The sequence below is a fragment of the Corvus cornix genome, chromosome 15, assembly GCF_000738735.6.
Source record: "Corvus cornix cornix isolate S_Up_H32 chromosome 15, ASM73873v5, whole genome shotgun sequence".
Taxonomy (NCBI): Eukaryota; Metazoa; Chordata; class Aves; order Passeriformes; family Corvidae; genus Corvus; species Corvus cornix.
In genome coordinates, this window is record NC_046345.1 from 108,822 (window position 1) to 130,401 (window position 21,580).

The window sequence follows — 21,580 nt, forward strand, 5'->3', positions numbered from 1 at the left end:
CCAAGTTATTTTCATCTTGTAAATTAACAATGTTAAATTAGTGCAATGCTGTATTTCATGCTTTCAGATCGTAATGGCAGAAAGAAAACTAGCAAAGAAGATGCTTTAGCAGTTTACTAACCTCAATCCACAGGTCTTTTACTTCTTTGCTTAATATAGTTAGTTGCTGGCTAGGTGTGGGAGAAGAGGAATAGATGAAAAATGCAATTTAATTAAGTAGAAATTTAATTAAACACAATTTCCTAATAAAATGTCTTCTCAAAAGATAATAGTCATTGCCTTAAATCCAAGAAAACATTAATTCTAAATGTCATCATTTGATGGCCCACTGAAAAATGAAGAATATCCTTTTGATGTTTCTAATGCATGAAGTTTACAAGTGAGAATGTGTTATGTTCCAAAATATTCGGTGTCAAACAAAACGTTGTGATACAAAGAATTAAAAGTGACAATAGATAGAAATTATGATCAATACCAAGAGACCATAGGTACAACTTGATGGCTGTCAGCTGCTTGACAGAGCTAAACTGCTGAAAACCAAACCATTAACAAGTGGAAGCCAAGTCTCTTCACCTACGGAAAAACAAAAGGTATATCCTAAGATGACCAAATGATATTAACTGTTCTACTACTAACAGGCTACCCACCAGACTGAAGAGCCAGGTAGGAGGCTGTTGAACACGTCTAATTAATTCAAATTAGAGCATCTTTAATAAAAATTGTTCTGAGTTCACTTCTTGAACTATTAAGATTGTACCTGGGTGGGGAGATTAAGCAAAGCTGAGGAAGTGGAAGCCTGTACTGAGAAACCTGTTCTGAAGGAAACTGGTAACAGGGATTGGAAGACAGATGTATACAAGCACCTAACCCTCTCCTATTTTACTGCCATTTAACAGGGAAAGGTGAAGAACCTAAAGCTACACCTAACCTTTGCTGTAGCAACGCCTTTGTGCCATTAGTTTTGCATAAAGCTATCGTCCATCCCTGAGAATGTCTGTAACATCTACAAATACTCACATCTGCAAATGACTTAGTGATTCAAGTAAGTTTCCAGTATTTTTGGTATCTCAGTTGAATGCAAATCTCCAGAGAAAAAACCTGATACCTCTTGGGCAGCTCCTACTGTCTGTCAGTGGCATTTTTTTTGTTTTGAGAGGCCACTCTGCATCAATACAAAAAATAAAGCGCTGTTACATAAACTGACAATTTTTTTTTTAGGGTTTTTTTTTGTTTTGTTTTAAACTTCAAAACTATGATCCTTCTAAGAGAAGGAGAAAGGACAGGCTAGCACATTACAGACAAAAAGGCCCTTCCAAAGTGCTTTGGAAATCCGGTGTCAACTTTCCAAGTCCTAGTTTGTTACACTGATGCAGAGGAAATAATTCAAAGTACCTACAGCTAAAGAGTTGCCCGAATTACTGTATTTTGCTGAATTTAAAGCAAAGCAATCTCACGATATGCAGTTTTCACAAAACTGAGAAATTTGGAAAAGCTAAAATAGTTGCTGACAACTCAAGAGCTGCCGCCGTGCCTTCCTCATGGCTACTCCGAGCCTGCTTTCCTCCAGCTGAAGTGCTCCTGATTTTTTAACTCCCTGTTGCAGCAACCTTGCATATTTCTCACTAGAAAAAAAAGATTCTGGCAATACAGCCAGGTGATCCAGGGCCCTTTTAGGCCCACTGGTGCATGGAATCATGGCAAGGAATTGAGTACATACAGTTTTGTGGATGGGAGGAGGTGGGCTGTGAGGAGCCATCTGATCCAAAACCAGACCTGTGGTCCCAGACGCTTAGGACTTGTGATACAAATCCACACCTGGAAAACAGAGATTTGAAAATTACCCAATCTGAAGTTTTTAAGACACTTTCCTAATACTGGTCCCACATTCTCCTGATATACCAGACACCTGAAATTGCACTCACTGTATCGTAAGCTTCATGCTGTATTTACAAGTAGTTACAACACAGCCTGTGCCTGTGATGAGAGACCAAAAAAAGAGGCATTGATTTCCAAATGTGAAATTATTCTGGTAAAGCAGTTCAAGCCCTTTTAATATGCTAAAAATGTCCATTCTGGTTGGAAAGAGAAAGAAATAGCATAATAAAAACACTACTACTTTTTAGAGAATGCAACTCCCCATGAGAGAGTGCTAAATGCAAACAAGCCTTGATAAACAATAAAGACTCTATAAAAATGCAGTTTAATCTAAATTTTCCTCCATCTCACTACATACCACAAAAGGGAATATGGAAAAGAAAAAAAGAGAAGACTGCAAGACTTGCTGACAGGGAGAGAAAATATTTTAAGAAGTCATTAAAGCAATAACCTTCCCCAAAGAGAGTAAATCTGCAAAGCAGCAGCCAAACAAGCTGCCCAGCCTATTTTATCAAAGAGATGGATTTTTTTCCTACTGTTTGACAAACAACTGGCATCCAAGCTGCCAATTATTTAACCATGGTGAGACTTTTAACTCCATTTATGGGGGAAAAATACAGCTGCTGTAAATTCCAAGGCTGCACAACAATCTAAAACAAATGTCTTTAAATCTACTTTATGTCCTTTTTTATCTGTCTCTACCAGTACTGTTTCACCAACTGGTGCAGAGGAAATGGTGCCTCTCTGGTACTGGTTGAAAGTTATTTTTGTCCTACTCAAAACACTGCAAATAACTTTGAAATAATTAGGTAAATGGTGGATAACATCATTCTACATGACCATTTAGATGGCTCCGTTTCATCACAGCTTATGTGCACAATGAAATTTCTCCACATCAGACCCAGCATTTTATATTGTTTGCATGAGTGTAACTTCTGATAGTTATTAACCAAAAATTACTGTTTCCAATGGCTTAAATACTGTGCTTGCATTCCAAGGGGGCAAGGGGCATGCCAGGGACCATCCTGACCATCATGTTACTTAAATTTTATATTGTATCAATACTGTTTCTCCTCCCCTTGCTTTGAACAAGAAGACTTCCCATCAGGGTTGTTAATATGTGTCATTCTATGGAGATAATTTATCAACTGGTCTATGAGGAAGTGAGAACTTTAATTTCTCTAATCCGTTTCCAACATGCACCTCCTCTTCATAAAACCAGAGAAAATCAGGACCATGAGTCACTAAACCCACAATCTTTCTAACTATAGATCACAGACTTTTCAAGGATCAGGAAAAGCTATGATCCCATTCTTTACTGAATTAGATAATTGCCAATAAGGGCACCTTTTGAATATAACCAACTATTACACATCCCCCTCATTGTTAAAGCCGGCTTTGGTAAAAATCCACACATTTTTTATACTCATTTTAAGAGCATTTAAATTAAAACATTAAATTGTCTCAGTGTAGAACAAAGATCGCACAATAAACAAATATGCAATTTTACTGAGGCCACAAACTTTCTGAAAAAATTTGATAGGTCTATGTCAGTGAAACATAAATTAGTAAATATCTTTTTCCACTGTATGAAAGATGTTAAATCAGAAAAATGCTGGATTTCTGTACAGGATGCCTGATCAGTGTCCAAAAATATCCTCTTTTCTGTACCTAAGTAGAGAGAACAAGGTACATTAAGACAATGGGGCTACTGACCATTAGTTATTGACTTCCAAGGGTCAACTCCTCGCATGGAGGGTCCGAGATCTTTCTAACTCATGGATAGAAAATTACACCCCTTGTTCAAAAACTGTCTACTACTGACATCCAAGTAAACAAGCATTCTTCTGAGATCATCCTGTGCATGACGGAAGAGAAATAAAATGTCTCAGCTTAAGGCAGTCAGTAGGCAAGACAATTGTCAAATTAAAATGCAAAAAATAACAAACAAAAAAAATTAATTTGTAACAAAACCCAACTGCAAACAATGAAGGACTCCACAAAACCTCTAGCTAATGAAAGATGTTTCCTTCTTTATTATTGTGTAATACTTTTCACAGAAACATAATATTTACAAATATACACATACAGACTTGCTGATCATAAAATGTTACTGAAGAATTAGTCAAAAAAATCAATTTACAAAACCCAAAATCTTTCCAAAGATATTCTGGCTGAAAAAATTTAATGAAATTTCAAGGAGATGCTTCTGTACAGAAAGATAGGTTTTAGCTTCTTGAGTTCTGGTAAATTAGGCGAGTTGTGAACCAAGAGAGCCAAGCTCAGCTGTACATTTGAGATGAGGCAGTTTTTTTCCAATTGTTCTTTTCACACCATTTCTTGATGGCCAGTTCCAAGAGGTCTCAGGAGGCACTGGTTTGGATGTTTTTGGAAGCTGCAAGCATTGCTCTCACTTTGGCCATAAGATCCTGTAGAAAATAAAAGGAAAATTATCAGACATGTCTGAGCGTTGAATAGAGCTAAAACACATGACTGCAAAAACCTGCATGAAAGGGTTAGCGTGTGCTCCATTCACACTGGATTCTTCGATTCATGACCATCAAATGTTTAGTTCCTAGGCTAAATGAGCCAAATAATTTGGAGAAAGTTCCTATGGCAGCAACTGAAGTCTGGTTTTACCACAATGCAACAAAGTGCTCTGCATAAATATTTCAAGCAGTTTCTATACAACAAAGCACAGAAATCACATCAATTGAAATGGAAAAAAACTATGACTATATCTTCAAAGAAACCCTGTAATGAACATACAATTACTAACCACCGGAGGTTGAAAAGGGAGAAAGAAACGGGAGAAAGAAATGGGAGAAAGAAACGGGAGAAAGAAAAGAATGTAACAATTGCTTTAAAACAGAAAGGGTTTTTTGCTTGCTTTGTAAATCTGAACCAAAAATTTACACAGCAGAGGCATTTTCTCCTATGACAGAGTGACTGTGAAACCAAACAGACTCTCGGTCTTGTCTGAGCATGCAGTTGGAACAGTATTACAAAAAGAAATGAAATTTCATGTAAACAGCATTGAATAACTGGGTTGCAAAAAATGATGACAAAATAAAAAGTGCGTATCAGTAATGAATCAGAGTTACTTAAACATCTGTTCACAAATGCAATACAAATAAATTCCTTAATTCTTTTAAAGCATTTTGCATCTGAAGTTCTCAAAACACGTTAGAGAGGAATTTAGCATCATTATTCCTTCTGCTTTACAGATTGAAGGATCTGAATGAGAAAAGATACTGACTTGGTTAGGGTCAGCCAGTACAATGGCAGCACAACAATCTAATAATTAGGTAAACTCCATTTTTTGGAGCCCTTAAAAGAAAAAGAGATGCTAAACTAATCTGTGTTGGGAAATATCTTGCAGATGCAGGTAAGTTTCATTCCTATTTTTTACCATTTGCAAATAGCAACCAAGAAAGGTATTTTGACACAGTAATCATTCCTTCTCTTACAGCAGCACTTCAAGCAAGCAGTCTAATATTAAACCAGGAAATGCTATGCCATAAGCAACATTTAACCCAAAAATGCACAAACCAATAACCTGTGAAGGGTTTATGTTTTTAAAGACTGGGATGTTCACTCTCCTTTGAAGACCACACTGTAGTTTGTATCTCATTTCTCATACCAGGAATTCCCATGCATTTGTTTGGCAGCCTAAGAAGTGCTGTGGCATTAACACTCCTTTTTCTTTCTCTGCTGCCTATACTTGCTATTTTTCCTGAATAATCTTGTTTAGGGTTTCTCATAAGAAATGGATGAAATACTGTACATAAGGTACTAGACCACTAGTATTAATTCCCAACTACCACTACTTCCATAGCAGATTCAAATCTAAATCTAAACTAAATCTTTGAATAATATTTATTTCTTGAAAGAATAACCCATCCATTGAAAAAACATCAGAATATAAAAAGCAACTCTGATTTTCTACTGTAAGCTTTTCAAAGCACAATTAAGACAGTTTTTCCTTTAAAGATGGCATATTCAATTGAAAAAAGTTAAATATTTCTTTTTTTCCATGAAACTTGTTAAGAGCTCAACATGGTACGATGGGATGTTGATAGGGGCGTATTGCAGCATAATGTGGACTTTAACATCTTTACAGTGGATACAGTGCTGCCTAATGAATTTAGCTTGGTCTTTAGAGGCTTGATTAAAATTGAAAGGACAGCACCTAGAGAAGCAAAATTGTTTTTCCCATAAGTAAACAAACTAAAAAAGACAAAAAACATGTCTCTACATCACATGCGAAGTTCAGAATTGCCCAAGGTGGTAAGAGAAGAAAACAGTATGCTGGACATAGTTAATAAGGCAACATACTCTTAATTTGCCTATTTGTACCTGAGTGATTTTACTCTGCACTGACGACACAATTGCTGAAGAGATTTGGCCATCTTTTTCCTGAGAAACTCCCCTAAAAAATAAAATTAGAAATTTACAGTAAAAGTTTTGAAAATGCATTTCACTCACCATCTTGATTTGGGTTTTATTGTACACGTCTCTCATATGTTAGTTAACAGTTCTCTCAGTCAACTAGAGGAGGTAAGACAGGGTCAGAAAAATCACTTGTACAACTGCTCAGACAAATCTGAACAGCACCCTGAGAATTTTTAACAGAATTGTTCTATATTCTGTAGAATTAATTTAATAATGAATCTTGACACACATTACAATTCAAACCACTCTAATAAAGTCCTATTTCAAAGAGTTATCCCATTTCATGAAAGCTTCCAAACTCCAACTTAGAAATAGGTTGCAGAATTTTCTGCACCAGTTTTCCTGTAAGAGTAGGTTGAGATGTTTACTCCAGAAAGCAACAGAGACCCAACACCTTCATCACACTGATGCAGGTAGTGCTGTATTCCCAGTGACTTGTACTTTTGATAAGCACACATTGCACACAACACAGAGCTCCTCACCCCACAAATCTGGTCACAGATACCCTCAGAGTCAACAGACAGCAGCACTGCAGTATGACAGTAACAGAGCGCGGTACCTGGAGCGTTCCTGGCTGGATTCCCTGCTCTCCACAGGAGAGACGCTAGTTGAATGTACAGAATTTTTGTGTGTGGATGGTTTGCCTGGTGACATGGATGGTGAGGGAGACCTAGCTCTGGATTTAGTACGTGATCTAGACCGCCTCTTCTTCTTCTTTTCATGGGGACTTCTGTGAGAAGAAAGTATTTTATTGAAGAATATTTAAAACAATATTACACTAGCTAAGCTGAAGTTACTTTTCACACTTCTGAAAGCTTATGTACCCTCTTCCACAGGATGTTTCTCTTGCATTCAGCAAGCATTAGTCTTACCCAATACTGCACTTTTATGGTTGTACAAAATATTTCTCAAAAGCTCTTTTTAATATATTACATTAGGCAACTACTGGCTCCTGATAATAGATGCCTCATAGGCAATATTAAGCTCAAGGAGAATTCAATTAGTAATATATTAAAGATGGAACTATCAAAACTTTTTACCTGGTTATGAATGTATGTCTGTATGATTTACATACTAGTATTGATATTACTATAATTAGAATAACTAGAGTGATGCCTCAATTAGTTAGGCAATACCTCACTGTAGGCATCTCTCTCTAGTATGCACTGCTAGAAGTCTATTCAGAAGAATGCTGTTGAAGCTTCTAGAACATCTTAAAACACTAGAACTTTAAGCCACCTTTCAAATATCACATTATTCATTCCTTTGATTTTTCATGGGAATTTCCTACTTTAAAAGGTGCTATGCTAGAACACATTGAATTCCCATATAAATAGCGTACAGCTGTGATGCTTAGAATTTACCCCACAGTTTTAGATATAGAATTTAACATTCAAACCTTAAAATTGCAAAAACCTCCTTACACTTTACTTGCACAAATAATGATTAAGTGGCAGACAAAAAACCCCCCAGCCTCCAATATTTTCATGACTACACAAAACCATCAGTGACAAAGTCAGTTGTTCCTTGGCTAGCTATGTAATTTAATTGCTTGGTTTCTTAAAACATCATCATGTAACCAAGCTGCGAACAGATTTCATATTTAAATCTTGAAAATCTTGGCAAACATTTGTCATGCAAGAAAAGTATTCTACAGTAAACTTTTTCAGTGTTTTTCATCTCAGATTACGATGAACAAACAGAACAGCTGAATGATGAAGAATCTTTTCCATAATTGAGCATGGAAACTGGACCATCACATTTTTACTTGAAAATTTAACATATCAGGGCTGCAACAGTTTTTGATTTAATTCTGCAATCAGTGCTGCAAAATATCCTTTTCTGTGTTTACCTACAATACTCTTTCTTCAGTCTACATCTTCTGTACTTACTGCCATATGTTACTGTGTCATGTTCTGGTTTCCTGTTTAAGGCCTAACAGAAGTTTAAAATTTTGACTTATATAAGTAATATTATTCACAGAGGAATGTAGTTTGTTTCACAATTGCCCTTATAATTTACAACTTGGAGTGGCACAATTCTAAAAATAATTCATAGTTTAAAATGCTGAATGGTCAAGCAGCAGACGCACCAACACAGCATTAAAAACAGCACAGGGCTGTGAAAATAGATTCTTTTGTGTGTTTATAGGAAAACAAACATTTTAAGCTTCCACATCTTTTCTGCTAAACCAAATTTGCATGAATTCCACAGGAGCCTCTATTATCTTCATTTGGTGAATGTTAAAAACTAAATCAGCTGAAGTATACTTAAGAAGTTCTCAATTACACCTACCACACATCAATTAATTACAGGCTATCAAGAGATGGAAAGTTGTCATAAGAAACAGTAGAATTTTTTTAATGAAGCTCAAAGTGAACTCTTTGTTTCCTATTCCACAAGACATACAGAGAAAGAAGCTGAAGACTAAATGCCATTTTGATTATAATAGTTTAAGAGGGACTATATGCAGGGTACTCTCAAAATGACACCTCGATTCCTACTTCACATTCTAGTCCGCCAGTAAAATAACTGCAAAATAACTGTTTGCTAAATCAGAGTTGCCCTTATTTATACAGGTATGATGTGATGTCAAGAAATTTGACATCACAGTTGTGCTATGACCTGTGCAGAGGTCACACAGCTTGCACAAGCGCAGCATGAGGAAATGACCCAACAAGAGGGAAATACAAAACTCCAAGTGAAATCTGAACTCTCATGGCCAGCAGACAGCAGTGTATTAACATTCACCAATTTGACTGGACAACCGGTGTTCAAGCATATGCAAGAACAGGGAAGAACAAGTGCTTCCATTATTTTTTTTTTTTCTCTGCAAAAGTATTTTTCTATCAAAATAAATTTCCAGAACATACAAAAGTTAAGTTCTAGCTAAGGAGTCTACAAGACATCAGTCTGTTAAGATGCCAGGACCCTGTCATCCAGGACCAGGAGCCCTTACTTGGAGCGGGGCCGCTTCCTGCTGTTCCCAGGACTATTGCTGATGCGATACGCCGTGGGAACGCTTCTTTCATCTCTCCGTCGTTCTGGTGTGTGAGCCCTTCTCCGGGGTGACCTTGATCGTGACCTGAGCAGAGAAAAAACATTCAAAAGTTTGCTTTCTGCTACTTATTTCAAAACTTTTACTTCAGTGGAATTGTGCTTCACCAAATGCAAATACACCATCTTTCAAACACCTGTTTTATACCAACATGGTGCATTTAGGCTCCAAGACTTGTCAGCTATGTAAAAATTTCTTGCTTATCCAAGACATTTGAGATGAAGTTATCCATTGCTTGTCACTCCCAACAGGAGGCTAAAAAAAGAATTATTTTTTGGTCTTGTCTGTTACTGTACAACTTCTGTATTAGCTGATGGAAAAGTTTTCTTTTAGTCCAGCCACCTTTTGTGGCAACATAGTTTACTAACATTGGTATGCAGAAATCCAGTTTGGCTTGAAGCCTAGGATTGGCAGGCCCGACCTTGTATTCCCAAATTAGTGGTGTGTTTTTAGAACTGCTGCCTCAGAGAGATAACTACATGTTCTTGTTTGCAGTGCCTATCTAACATTGACAAGTCCGGGAAATATCCTGGATGCTGCAGAATAATCCTAGCACAGCCAATATTTTCACCAGTGTAAATGACCAACAACCCATTATCAGTGGTGTTTGGCACTAGCATTTTGACTTGAAATATTTCTCCTAGAAAAGTGAGAAGGAGATCAAGAAGGGTAAATAGAAAGCATGCCCAGTTAAGATCAGAGATCTTCAGATTCACACAATATAGGTAATACATACACACACACAAAATCCTGAGCCATTTCTGTTACACCTACAACATAAAAGCACAACTGAAAAGAAATGGTCACAATGGCAGGTAACTGTTGCAAATTAACTGCTTTGACACTTAAAAATCTGATCTTTACCAGGCCATTCAGAAGGACTAAAAGAAAGGAAAAAAACCAGAAGATTATAAAACTTGGGTTCAGTCAGACACCTTGATATTTTACCAGGATTTCCCTCAAAAGAGCTCCAGCAGTCAAATCTTTTCATTGCCCAAGCTGCCTGATAATTTTCCCGCTCTGTTTCTGCTGCCACTGATGAGCTGCTCAGACTCGGCTCTATGCTCAGTGTTGCTGTGGACGCTGTGAGTCTGTGATATGGAGGCACACACTTCACATTCAGACTAAAATATCCTAGTTTTGGTATTAACTAGAATCCTGAAAAGGCTTAGTCCCTTAACCAAAAGCTAAACCTTAGTGAAACACACCTGTATGAACCAGCCTAAAAAAAAGTCCAAACAATCAGAAAGAAAAAGACATTAGCTTCATTTTTATGAACTGACATTTGTGGTTCTAAAGCATTCTTCCAATCACCAAATATTAAGAACTTTGGCCATTTGCTTCAAACAATTAAAAAACAGCTAATCAGTTTTACTGCAATATATAAATTATTAGTTTCATTAGACTGTAATTCCAGAAGGCACTTTATTCCTTTATGACTTATGCTTAGAAGGGTCCCAAAAGTTCAAAGGGTTATGAAGCTTGGCATGTCTCACTACACAAGTGGAATTAAAATTACGTGACTAGACACTGCCTCAGCAATAAGAAAATCACTTTTGGAGGAGAAAAACCCCCACCCCCTAACAATCTTTTTTAACAAAGAACAGCTACTTCCAAGTCTACTAAATTCCTAATACGGGGGAAAAAATCTCACACAAACTCCCACACAGGTGCTCCCTATCCAAACTTATTGCAAAGTAACCTGTTAATAAAACATACCATTAATTACTGCTAATAATTAATTAACTGGATATATTATGTGCCTTAGTACTACTCTACTACTGAACAGTACAGTAAAACAGCAGTACTGAAAAGAAGGTCACACTTTCCATCTCTAGTTCAAAATGAACATCCAAAGTTCACCCAATCAAATCACTAAATCATTTGGTATGTAACAAGTGCCTCTGCTTCCCTTCCTCTCCTCTCACACTCACAAACCAGTAGATACATCTGTGGGTAGGAAACAGAGATTGAGGTGAACATCACTGTTGTTTACAGTCACACATGTGACCTGGAAGAGCCCACTGCCCACCCCAGGTACGACACCCAGCACCACTGCCAGAAACAGCTCAGACCTAATTCTTTAATGGTGGTGCTTTGAAGCCAATGGGAAATAAAATCAGTAGTTCAGCATTTACTACATGTGACTCTAAGATACTAAAAACTTTGTTTTCCAAGCCAGATTTAATAAATGTGCCTCATCTTTGATATCAAGTACTAATCTGTAATAACTAATTATCTCTTTGGAACTGACAGGTCTGTTCTGCAGTACCTTACAGAACTTTGGGACACAGTTTACTGTGTACATGACTTGTTTAATCTGTCATGTTGGTCTAGAATTAAAATTGTATGATACCAGGAGCTTTATAGGACTAATTTTGTTCCAGAAAATAACATGCATTTATACAGAGAATTGCTGTTAGCCCACCACATGCCACAATTAAACCAATATTATCTGGGCTCTCTATATAGCTATGATTTTTTAAATTTGTTTCTGTAAAATAGGTTCGGTTGTTAACCAGAGAAATGGATAGGCAAAACATGCTTTGAATCAACTTCATGTTACTGGAACAGAATTTTTCAACTTTATTACTGCTGAAGATGCATAAGAAAGTATAAAAAATGCAACAGTATCAAAATTGTATCTCATCACTAAAGACTATTCTTAAACACAGCAGAGTCTCTAAACCTGCAAAAATAAATGATAAGCAAGTGATGTAAAGTGGTACACAAAGAAATATACTGCGAAGTTCACCCACAGGAATTCTAAGCATAATATTCATTTTGGAAAAAAAGAATAAGATGACAAACCAAAAAGGAAGAGCTTGCAAAGTATCCTGAACATCCCTTGAATAAAGAGCAAAGAATGTAACTGCAAATTTCGGTGTTTACCTACACTTCTCCCATGTTTTATTTCCCATTAACTTATCACAATAAGTTATATGATAAAGGTGATTTTGAACAGATTAAGATAAGGCAATAATACACCATTAGACCAGGAAATTCAAATAGTGGACAGATACTCAAAATAGGCTTGTTCCAAAGGAATTTAGCATCCCTGTCCACACAGTAATGACTGTCTCTAAGTGCCATCCACTTAATACAAGATGAACACATTAACATCCAGAAACAGTTTACACTTCATTCCAGGAGGGTATGGCTCTTTACGTAACTGTTCTTTCAGCTGGAAGCTGTAATATCCAGTGCTTTGGGAAGCTATGAATAAAACACCGTTCTAGGTGAAGCTGAAGAATCCTGTTCTAGGGAAAACTGATGAGCAAAGAGATGTGAAACATGCCAAGCTTTGAATGAAGCAACACAATGCACTGAAATAATGTTATCTGAAAGAACACTAAAAATAAAAACAAATTTAAAAAAAAGAAAGACAAACCCCAGTAATATCTTCTACCTAGGCAACAACACCTGCTTTTTTTTGGCAATTACTAAGACAAGGCACTATTTTTGCCTAAGCATTTGAGATTCAAAAGAAATCAGTATCTGACAGGGTTATGAATCAGCCTCCTGCTTTTGATTATTCTACAATTTTTCTGTTTCAGTAGCAAGAGCTCTAATTTTGGAAATACAGTATGTTAAGGCATAGCAAACACCTTCAATAAAGCACGCCTTCAATCATCACCATTTCTTGTACAAGGCCTTTCCTGTTCAGCTCTGGATTTTGTGAAGTTAAAACATGCAAAAGGTTTTCAGTGCAAAATCTGGTGCTGTTTTTCTGCATGATTTTAAAACTCAGTCAGCCAGCATCAAGCTTATTGGACTTCTGAGGTTTTAGAATTCAACAGCTCATCAAGAAAATATCTAACCAGATTTAATCAGGTGTTGTGGTGATTCATGATTTTCATGCTATTACGTGCCTGTCCTTTGATTTGTGCCAGGAGGCAAATTCAAGACAGCAAACACAGATTAGCTCCTGTAGATTACCTATTCTTGATGACTTTTGTGTGATTTTTTCATCAGCTGAACTGTGGCCACCAAAAAAAAAAACCAACAAAAAAAACCCCACAAAACAAAATAATCAAAACCCTATCAAAAACACAATGACACTCTCCACCTTGTACCTGGTAAACCTCAGTAGACTGTTGTTTTTTCATTGGCAGAACCAAATGCAGACCTGTTGATTGGTACAAGTATTCAAGCCGCTATAAAGGACCAGATTAACTGCTCTCCCTGAAGTCATTAAAGACATATCTCAGTATACACCAAATTGAACTTGCAAGCTCCCATTAATCTTGTTACTGCCTGCTGCAAACTCAGGATGCAGGATTATCTTTATGCTATTGAGCAGCATACCCAAGTATTGCTAAGGGCCTTCTCGAATGATTCTTTGTCCTTAAGTACCACAGAGGACGCTTAATTTTTTTCTTAGCATTACTCTGATGTTTCTCCTTGGTTCTGCCATGTATCAGTACAAGTGTGGATAAATACATGCAGCATAGCTTGGATGAAGTGATATGGCTGGTTCAAGTGAAGATACATCTTGACAGGGAGTTGAAATGTTCAGTGATTCACCTGAGGAGGCTTTTCCCCAAGATATGCTTAACTCTGAGAAGACCTGCATTCAATTCTTAAGCAAGGAAAGCTTCATTCAACATCATTCCCTTTAAATGCTGGTAAGCACAGAAAAGGAACGGCACACAGTATTTTGGAATGTGCCTTACAACACAGCATGTCATGACAACTTATTGTCAAAGGTCGTCAAATAAGCAGCATGTCAGACTGATCGTTTCAGTCCAAGTTATGCTCACTTAATTCCTGGCATCTCTGAATAGCAGAGATTTCTGCAGCGAAGTATTGTTCTTAAACTCAAAAATCAAGTATAAAGTAGTAAGTTGTAACGTATTAACACTCCTATTAGTGTAGTAGTTAACACACTTCATTAAATAAAAAAAGCACAAGAAAATGAAAAGAAGTTTTGGCACAGTGTCGCCAGGGGCTAGAAGCTTTTTTCACTCTTGAGCCATAAGCAGAGACACAAAGAGGAAGTAGCGTATGGTTTCACATGCATTGCATACTTATACAGCTGTGGCAGTACTTATATGCAAAATTTGCTTGAACTACAAGCAACTTAAGTACCTGTAGCCTGATCCACAGAACGTACCCTCAAAGCCCTTCCTACTGACCACAGTAAGTGCACTGTGGCAGGGCATTCAGATATGACAAATTTTACAGACAGTAAACTTTGAAGGTGCTGAGACCCAAATATCTTTGAAAGAATTAACAGTCTCAATAAACCACAATATACAGCACCTTATACCTGGATAATTAGCATAGCGTATTTAATCTTATTAATGATTAAGCACAGAGTTAACAGCACTGGGCTACATTCTTCTGTGGTCTCTCTCTCTTTCAACTCTGTTTTCACCCTTCTTGGATTCCTGTCATATCTCTCCTGAAATTCATCCATCATATTTTTTCACTTGCCACCCAACTGCTTTGTTTTCTTCTGAGCTTTGCTGCTCAACCACCCAGTTCTCTATCTCTATTTCTTATCTGAATATTGTCTAAGTTACTTTGCTCCAGTAACAGCCACAGATTTATCAGCAAGCTCTCTTATCATCACATTCCTACATATTACCACCAGATATTTCACAGAGCATCATGAAAAATTTACTGGTAAAAGTTTTGCACTATGTAATTAGAAATTAATGATTATTTCACTAAAATGATTTTCAAAATACCTGCCACATTTGATGTGTATGTGCCACATACCGCCTTCAAGGTGACTGTAACCTTAGCAATGTGTATAAAAACACCTATGTAATGGAAGAAGTGCAAAGATGTTTTAAGTGTTAACCCATACAGAACTCTAAAGAATATTTGGTTTCCAAACCCACCTTGAATGCCTGACAGTCCTATAGGCAGTGGGAAGTGAGTGTTTTGCTTTTGAATGTGATCTAGACCTGGATTTAGATGATGAATGATACTTGAATGGTGATCGAGATCTTGACCGAGATCTTTTCTTGTGCTTTTTTCTTTTCTTTTCCTTTTCTTCATCCCTAGGAGGATCTCTGCTTCTGCTTGAAGGCCTTTCTGCTTGCTTAACTTCTAAGGTGGGTAAAGTTCTGACTGCAGTCACAGGACATGGTATACTACTGACACTCTGAAAGCAAAGATAAAAAAAGAACAGTGTTCAGTTTCCTAAGTTAGTTGTGTTGCATTGGGATTATGCAAAGTGTGCAGAAGTAAGGCTGACATCTTCAAACACATGCATCCAGCTGAATTTAATGGAGGCCTGTACAGTTCCCCAAAGATACATATTCAAGTTGGTATATGCACACTAAGACTGTCAGCTTAACCAGGATACAGTTCTGAAGTTTTCATCTTTAGTTTTTAGAAGAAACGTGTTCTAAAAAAATGGGTACTATCAGGTATCTTTTAGTCTAGTCCCATGTTTTACTTAGAACAGGACAAACCTGGAAATACAATCAGGAACTACCAGCATTCAAAGCTAAGTTTTAGTGTCACTTTCCTCCATGAACTGTGCTGTTTGGATGACAACTTCAAGAAAAACAGCAAAATGAACCAGTGCTGATAGAAATCATGCCCGAACTTTGCAAAATAAATGTCTTAAATGTAAAGGATTGGGATGATCACAAACATTATTAATCTCAAAGACAGAACAGGTCCATGCACATTTAATGTTCAGTGAGTAATTCCAGCTGCAGGAGGTGAAGCAAAATCATACCACAACATTTTCAAATTATCAGCTTGAACCCCAGAGAATTCTGCTCAAAGCCTTGTTTAGAACAATTCAAGCCAGGCACTACAGATATGCTCCTCATTTCAAAGCCTGTCATTCCCCCAGCTGCCATTTCAAGGCAACTGGAGAAATCAGCTTCCCTGTCATAATTTCTGCTCCACCTGGTCTGACGCTTTCACTGTTTGCTGCAAGGATACTTACCATGACTGGAATAAAAAGTAATACATTAAAACCTGAAATAACCAAATTAGAAACAGGTGATCTTTTCCTTTCTTTTTACCCTTCTCCTACCATGAATACATAAAGACAGTAACTGACCACATTTGAATAATCAAAAAGGTAGCTCTGCTTCAAGTTAGAGACGTGACACTTTTTCATGCTTTAACTGATAACTGCTATCACAATATTCAGAAAACCAGCAACAAAGCAGTACTAAAGTAGCTTGCTTCAAAGATTATAAACATTGTATGGCATGATCATTTGAGTGACTGGTTTACCAGAGGCCTATTTCCAATTTCACAAACTCCACGTGAGTAACTGCAGACGCCTCACAGACTCCTCATCTCCGGTTTCCTAAGAGGCCACCAGAGATGACTTTCATTCCTTTGACAACATTATTCATCTCTTTATACAGTACCTGAGCCTTTGCTTTGAACTCTACTGAAAATGAAATATCCCAGTCTGCCTTGAAGTAGTCACCTCTCATAGCTTGAAACGAAAAAGCTGTAGGCAAAAAGTAGTGTTAAGAGGAAAACAAGAGAGGGGAGAAAAACCCAATGGTTTTCAGTGCTCGGGTTCATTTGGCCACATAAAACACAAGCTCCCCTATGACTGCCAAGAAGGAAGTTAATAAATGAATGACACATTTATCTCAGCCACCTGAATGAAGAACCACACAATGCTAAGCCCAACTATGTTTCCACCAAAACCATCCACTGCTGACACTGGGCTCTCCTTGACTTTCAGCAAGCTGACACTAAGGAGTGACAGCGCTGTCCAGATTGCTGGGAAACACAGATGCAGGCTGGCTGGCTGGTGGATTCAAACACCACTGCTTCAAGCTACTGATGAATTATATCTGCAGAGCCATACTGAAGTAACTTTATCTACCCCCAGGTGAAATAAGCAGGTTTCTCAGTGAAATACAACAGGTAACACACAGGGAGAAGCCACCCACCCATCCACCACTGTGCCCAGGTGCTCTGGTGACAGATGTCATGTCCTTATGACAATAGCCTGAACAAATGGACTGCTTCCCTCAGTGGCAACTCTAGTTGCCTTCAAGAAAAACAGCACCAGCAAAATGACTTGACTCACCACCAGAGCAGAATACAGAGCTCAGTGACAGCAGCCAGCAAATTGCTAGGCCACAAATAAAATTTCTAGGTGTATAACTATTTGGAAAGAAATAAACTGTCTTGGAAAATAAGGTAATGGGAACTGAAATTGGAGGCATGAATGCAGAAAAGAATAATTAAAAAAAATAACAGTAAGCACAGAACTGGGAGATTACAAAGCACTCTGCTTCAACTGATCAGGCTCTGCCAATATGCAGACCAGTAGAACAGTTTTGGAAAGCATGGAAACAAATCTGTTACCTGATGAATTTTATTATGCATCTCAAGGGATGAGAGATTTACATTGTCGGAGAGCTCTTCTAAGAAGTTAAACTGCAAACATTCAGATAGCATTCACTGAATCTCACTTCTTTGTCCGTTTTGGGTAACAGCACAATTTTTTGGCCTTTACTAAATGCTAGTGTCAGAGAAATTCACTGGCAGAGTTGTTCTTCAGCATTTTATTTGCATGACTGAAGCAAATCTGACAAAAGTAATGCCAAAACATGGTTCAACAACTCTTGTTTAGCAGGAAAGGATTAGGAAAGAGCTCTGCAAATAGGGAGAATTTATAGCTATATGAGAACAGAAATGAGTACTTTGGTTCATATAAGTCATTTGCATATTTCCAATATTCATAAGCCCAGAACACACATTATTTATTTCTGGGGTTACACTACTTAATCAATACACAAAGCCAAAATTAGAAATGAACCAAAAATGTGCTTACTGCAACAGAGCAAAACACAAGCACTGTGTCTGGCTCAAACAAAATCAACTGGCAAAAGACACTATCAATAATATTACAAACAGCTAATATTTCTTTTACAGCAATTGGAATCCTATGTTAGATCAAAAATGCAAAGAGTGAACAATGTCAGAACTGTAAAGAGTTAATCAACAATTCTATTACTTCACTAAAATCCAAAAATACTTCAGATTCTTTTCTACCACTGTATCTTTTTTACTAGAGGTTCACCAAAGTTTATGGTGAAGTATTGCCTGGCTGAGAATTAATAAGCAACTGTCTACCAGCAATGGAACTGTATTATTTTTGTATTCATTGCTCTGTGGAACAAAGCAAGCAGTTACTTCTATTTAGCAGTTTGACAGTCCTAGTATTAATAAACTGGCCCAAAATATTAATTTGAAGAGATAAAAGTGTTTCCTACGGAGTTAAGTTCCTACAGAATTTGTTCTATAGGAACACAAAGACTCAACAGTTTCATCTGGGTTACTCTGCTGCACTAACAGCTATTAACAGTGCACTGACCACGGTATGGTCTTCAAAAACAGACAAAATTTTGACAGGCCAACTGCAAAGAAATCAGTGGCTGTGAATCTGTTTGCTGTGTGGATCAATATGCCTTTTTGTTTTGAACGCTTTGAAGACTAAAAATCAATGCATAAACACTCTTACCTCCTCACCTATCTTAATTAAAATGGCAGTTTTATTTATAAATATTTAGCTTTTTCCCCCCCGTTAAAAAAAGACTAAAGTATTTATGCCATAAGGAACTACAACTCTCATGTAGTTTTTGTTAGTAGGGTTATTGCAATAAAAAAAAAGTTCCAAATGCCAGCAAGTTATCCACTCCCCAAATGCCACATTAGTATGTGACATTTATGTTTTTCCTTTATCTTGCTTTTTCAAAAGGACAGATAGATTTACAAGCAAACCCAACCCCCTCTCCCATGCTAACCAGAAGATGTAGATACCTATAGTCTGAAAAAAAAGTAAAGAAAGAAGTGAATGGCTCTGAAATATTCTAAAGAATTTTTTTCTTCAAATACTTACTGGATGGTTTTGATTAGACAATTATATTTTGCTCAAAAATTAACAAAGAAAACGTGCAAACATAAAATGATGTTGTACATTGTTATGCCAAAGAGGCATGCAGGAGTATCTACAGTCCATTGCTAAAAAAAGCAGGATAAAATATAGCAATGTGAAAGACATACACTATCCACAGCTGTTGATAACCCTGTTATGCTTGACAAAACTAGAGGAGCATCTCATTTTTAAAACATGGCACACTTCTATTTCACTCGTAAACAGACTACTTTCCACAAGGAAAAAATAACTGTTACATATAGGACAAACATAAGGACAAGCCATCTACAGAAACAAATGATAAAATAGGGCTTCAAAACCTGGGAAGATGAAAGAGCCAAAAGAAGGAAAGTTTTGCTTTGTGCCACAGAATCTTTATATTCAGAGACGTAACACATGACATTTGGGACAAGCCATTAAAACAGCATCACTTTCAAACCATGTGCTTGTCTGGTTTTGCAACACAATGACTGTGGATTTCTCTTCTCATTTAAATCAGATACTAAGGTGTACACAGGTAACAGTTTGGGTATAACCACCTGGCTTTCACATGCCTATCAAAGCACTCTCACCACTAAAACATTTCTGACACAGAGTAAAATATGACATTTGCAGAATAATCCATGCCAAGCCTCACTACCAAGGATATATAATCTTATTTTTAAAATTTTGAATTAATTTAAATTATTTTGGAATGAGATTTGCATTTCAGATCATGAAACACCTTATTTTATTTAATAGTTTTCAAGTAAAAAAGGCAGTTCAATGAAGCACTCCACATAGCCTGGCATATTCCAGCTCAGCATAGAAGAACTGCAGTTGTTAAACTACAAGCTGTCTGCTGTTACAGGACAAGGAACCTACATTCATTGCAGAATGAAGGCGACTTCCCCTCAGTGACACTGATAGATGTGCCAAAGAGTCTATATAAACTCTATGTGTACCAAAAGTCTATACGAATTATAAATGTAAACACAAGAAGGGAAACATCATCCAGTTACTGTTTATTCACGTCCTGAACAAGGGCACAGACTTCACTGGCCACAGCATCGCTGGAAGCTAATCAGTTTTGGAAACTGAGATAAGCTCCATGCTTTCCAGTACTGGTTTGAGAATTATTACTGGTTTGAAATATTATGCATAACTGGTCTGTTCTAATGCATGCAAGAATGCTAAGGAGCCATTTGTGAAAAGCTGTCCTGCTTCACTGCTCAAGATTTTTCAGCCTTTTGTTTCTCTTGCTTGATTTCACTTTAAAGAAAAATAGGAAGCCATATAAAAGAAGTAATTCGGCTATGGAAAACTCAGAACTGACTATTTTTAAGATTCAGCTGAAGCCAAAACAGCTTAGAAGTGTTCTGTTCTGTGGTATTGACTGTCCTTTACCTGCAGTTAGCAGAATCGATTTCATTCAAAGATGTAATGTACAATCAGTACCAGTGATCTTTTCAAGAAATACAAGGTATCAGGAAAATCTGACAGAGGTCACAAAAGCTTTGTGCATTTAATATATTTCTGCACATTGTGATAAACAGGTTTTCAGCACAAACGTACACTATATGTACACATAAATAGCATTACTAGTTTTTATACACTTATTAGGCTGGGACAATGTAATGGAAATTATGCATCTCCCATAGATATTCTCAACTCCTCCTCATGCTTTACTATACAACTCAGTCATTACTCCATTTTTGAGACACATTTTAAGCTACAAAAAGCATGCCACTACATTAACTCTGACCAGTGCATATCAGTCTTTGTTTCCTGGGCTCCTCATTGGATGCTCCTACCCCCAAAACAAGAGATGAAATACATTTAGTGACATTTTTGGTGGACCCAAATATTTAATTTTTTTCTTTGTTTTCTGATTAGTTTTCTGATTTAATTACCCCAATTAGTTCCATTGACCAAACTACAAAACCAAAATTACGTATCTTTCTCTCTCAAATTTTTAACATACTTTCTTTTTATTACAGCCATTGTAGTTATCTCCTGTTACTTTTGCAATCAGTGTTTTTAAATGCATCTTTTTGTTCCTGAAGCATGACTGAAAAAGCTTAAAAAAACAAACCAGTGCTACATATTTATTTACAAGCTGATTTAGACATCATAATGCACCATACTGGGTTCTCAGGGTATATAAAACAGAGGTTAACAAATCTGCAATATGATTTCACTCATCTTTCTCCAATACAATTTCTTGACTCAAATGGGCTGTTACAAATAGCCAAAGAAGGCAAGAAGAGAAAAAGGTAGACAGATTATTTGGAATGAATGGAAATGGACACTTTTTCGAATAT

The 21,580-nt window shown here is 37.0% G+C and overlaps 1 protein-coding gene across 5 annotated transcripts in view; it reads right to left on the reverse strand.

Moving 5' to 3' along the window:
- Positions 1-3,882: 3,882 nt before the first annotated feature.
- LOC104688750 (splicing factor SWAP) overlaps positions 3,883-21,580 on the reverse strand; it is a 38,579-nt gene continuing 20,881 nt past the window's right edge. For 4 of the 5 annotated variants that reach the window (XM_039560828.1, XM_010398434.4, XM_010398436.4 and 1 more), the window contains 5 exons: positions 15,241-15,506; positions 9,290-9,415; positions 6,890-7,060; positions 6,235-6,307; positions 3,883-4,304 (listed from right to left, as the gene is read on the reverse strand). In XM_039560828.1, the coding sequence (XP_039416762.1) occupies positions 4,239-4,304; positions 6,235-6,307; positions 6,890-7,060; positions 9,290-9,415; positions 15,241-15,506 (702 nt within the window). In that variant the 3' untranslated portion in view covers positions 3,883-4,238. Of the gene's footprint in view, positions 4,305-6,234; positions 6,308-6,889; positions 7,061-9,289; positions 9,416-10,323; positions 10,480-15,240; positions 15,507-21,580 lie in introns of all 5 variants that reach the window. The other variant, XM_019285204.3, reaches the window with a different exon arrangement.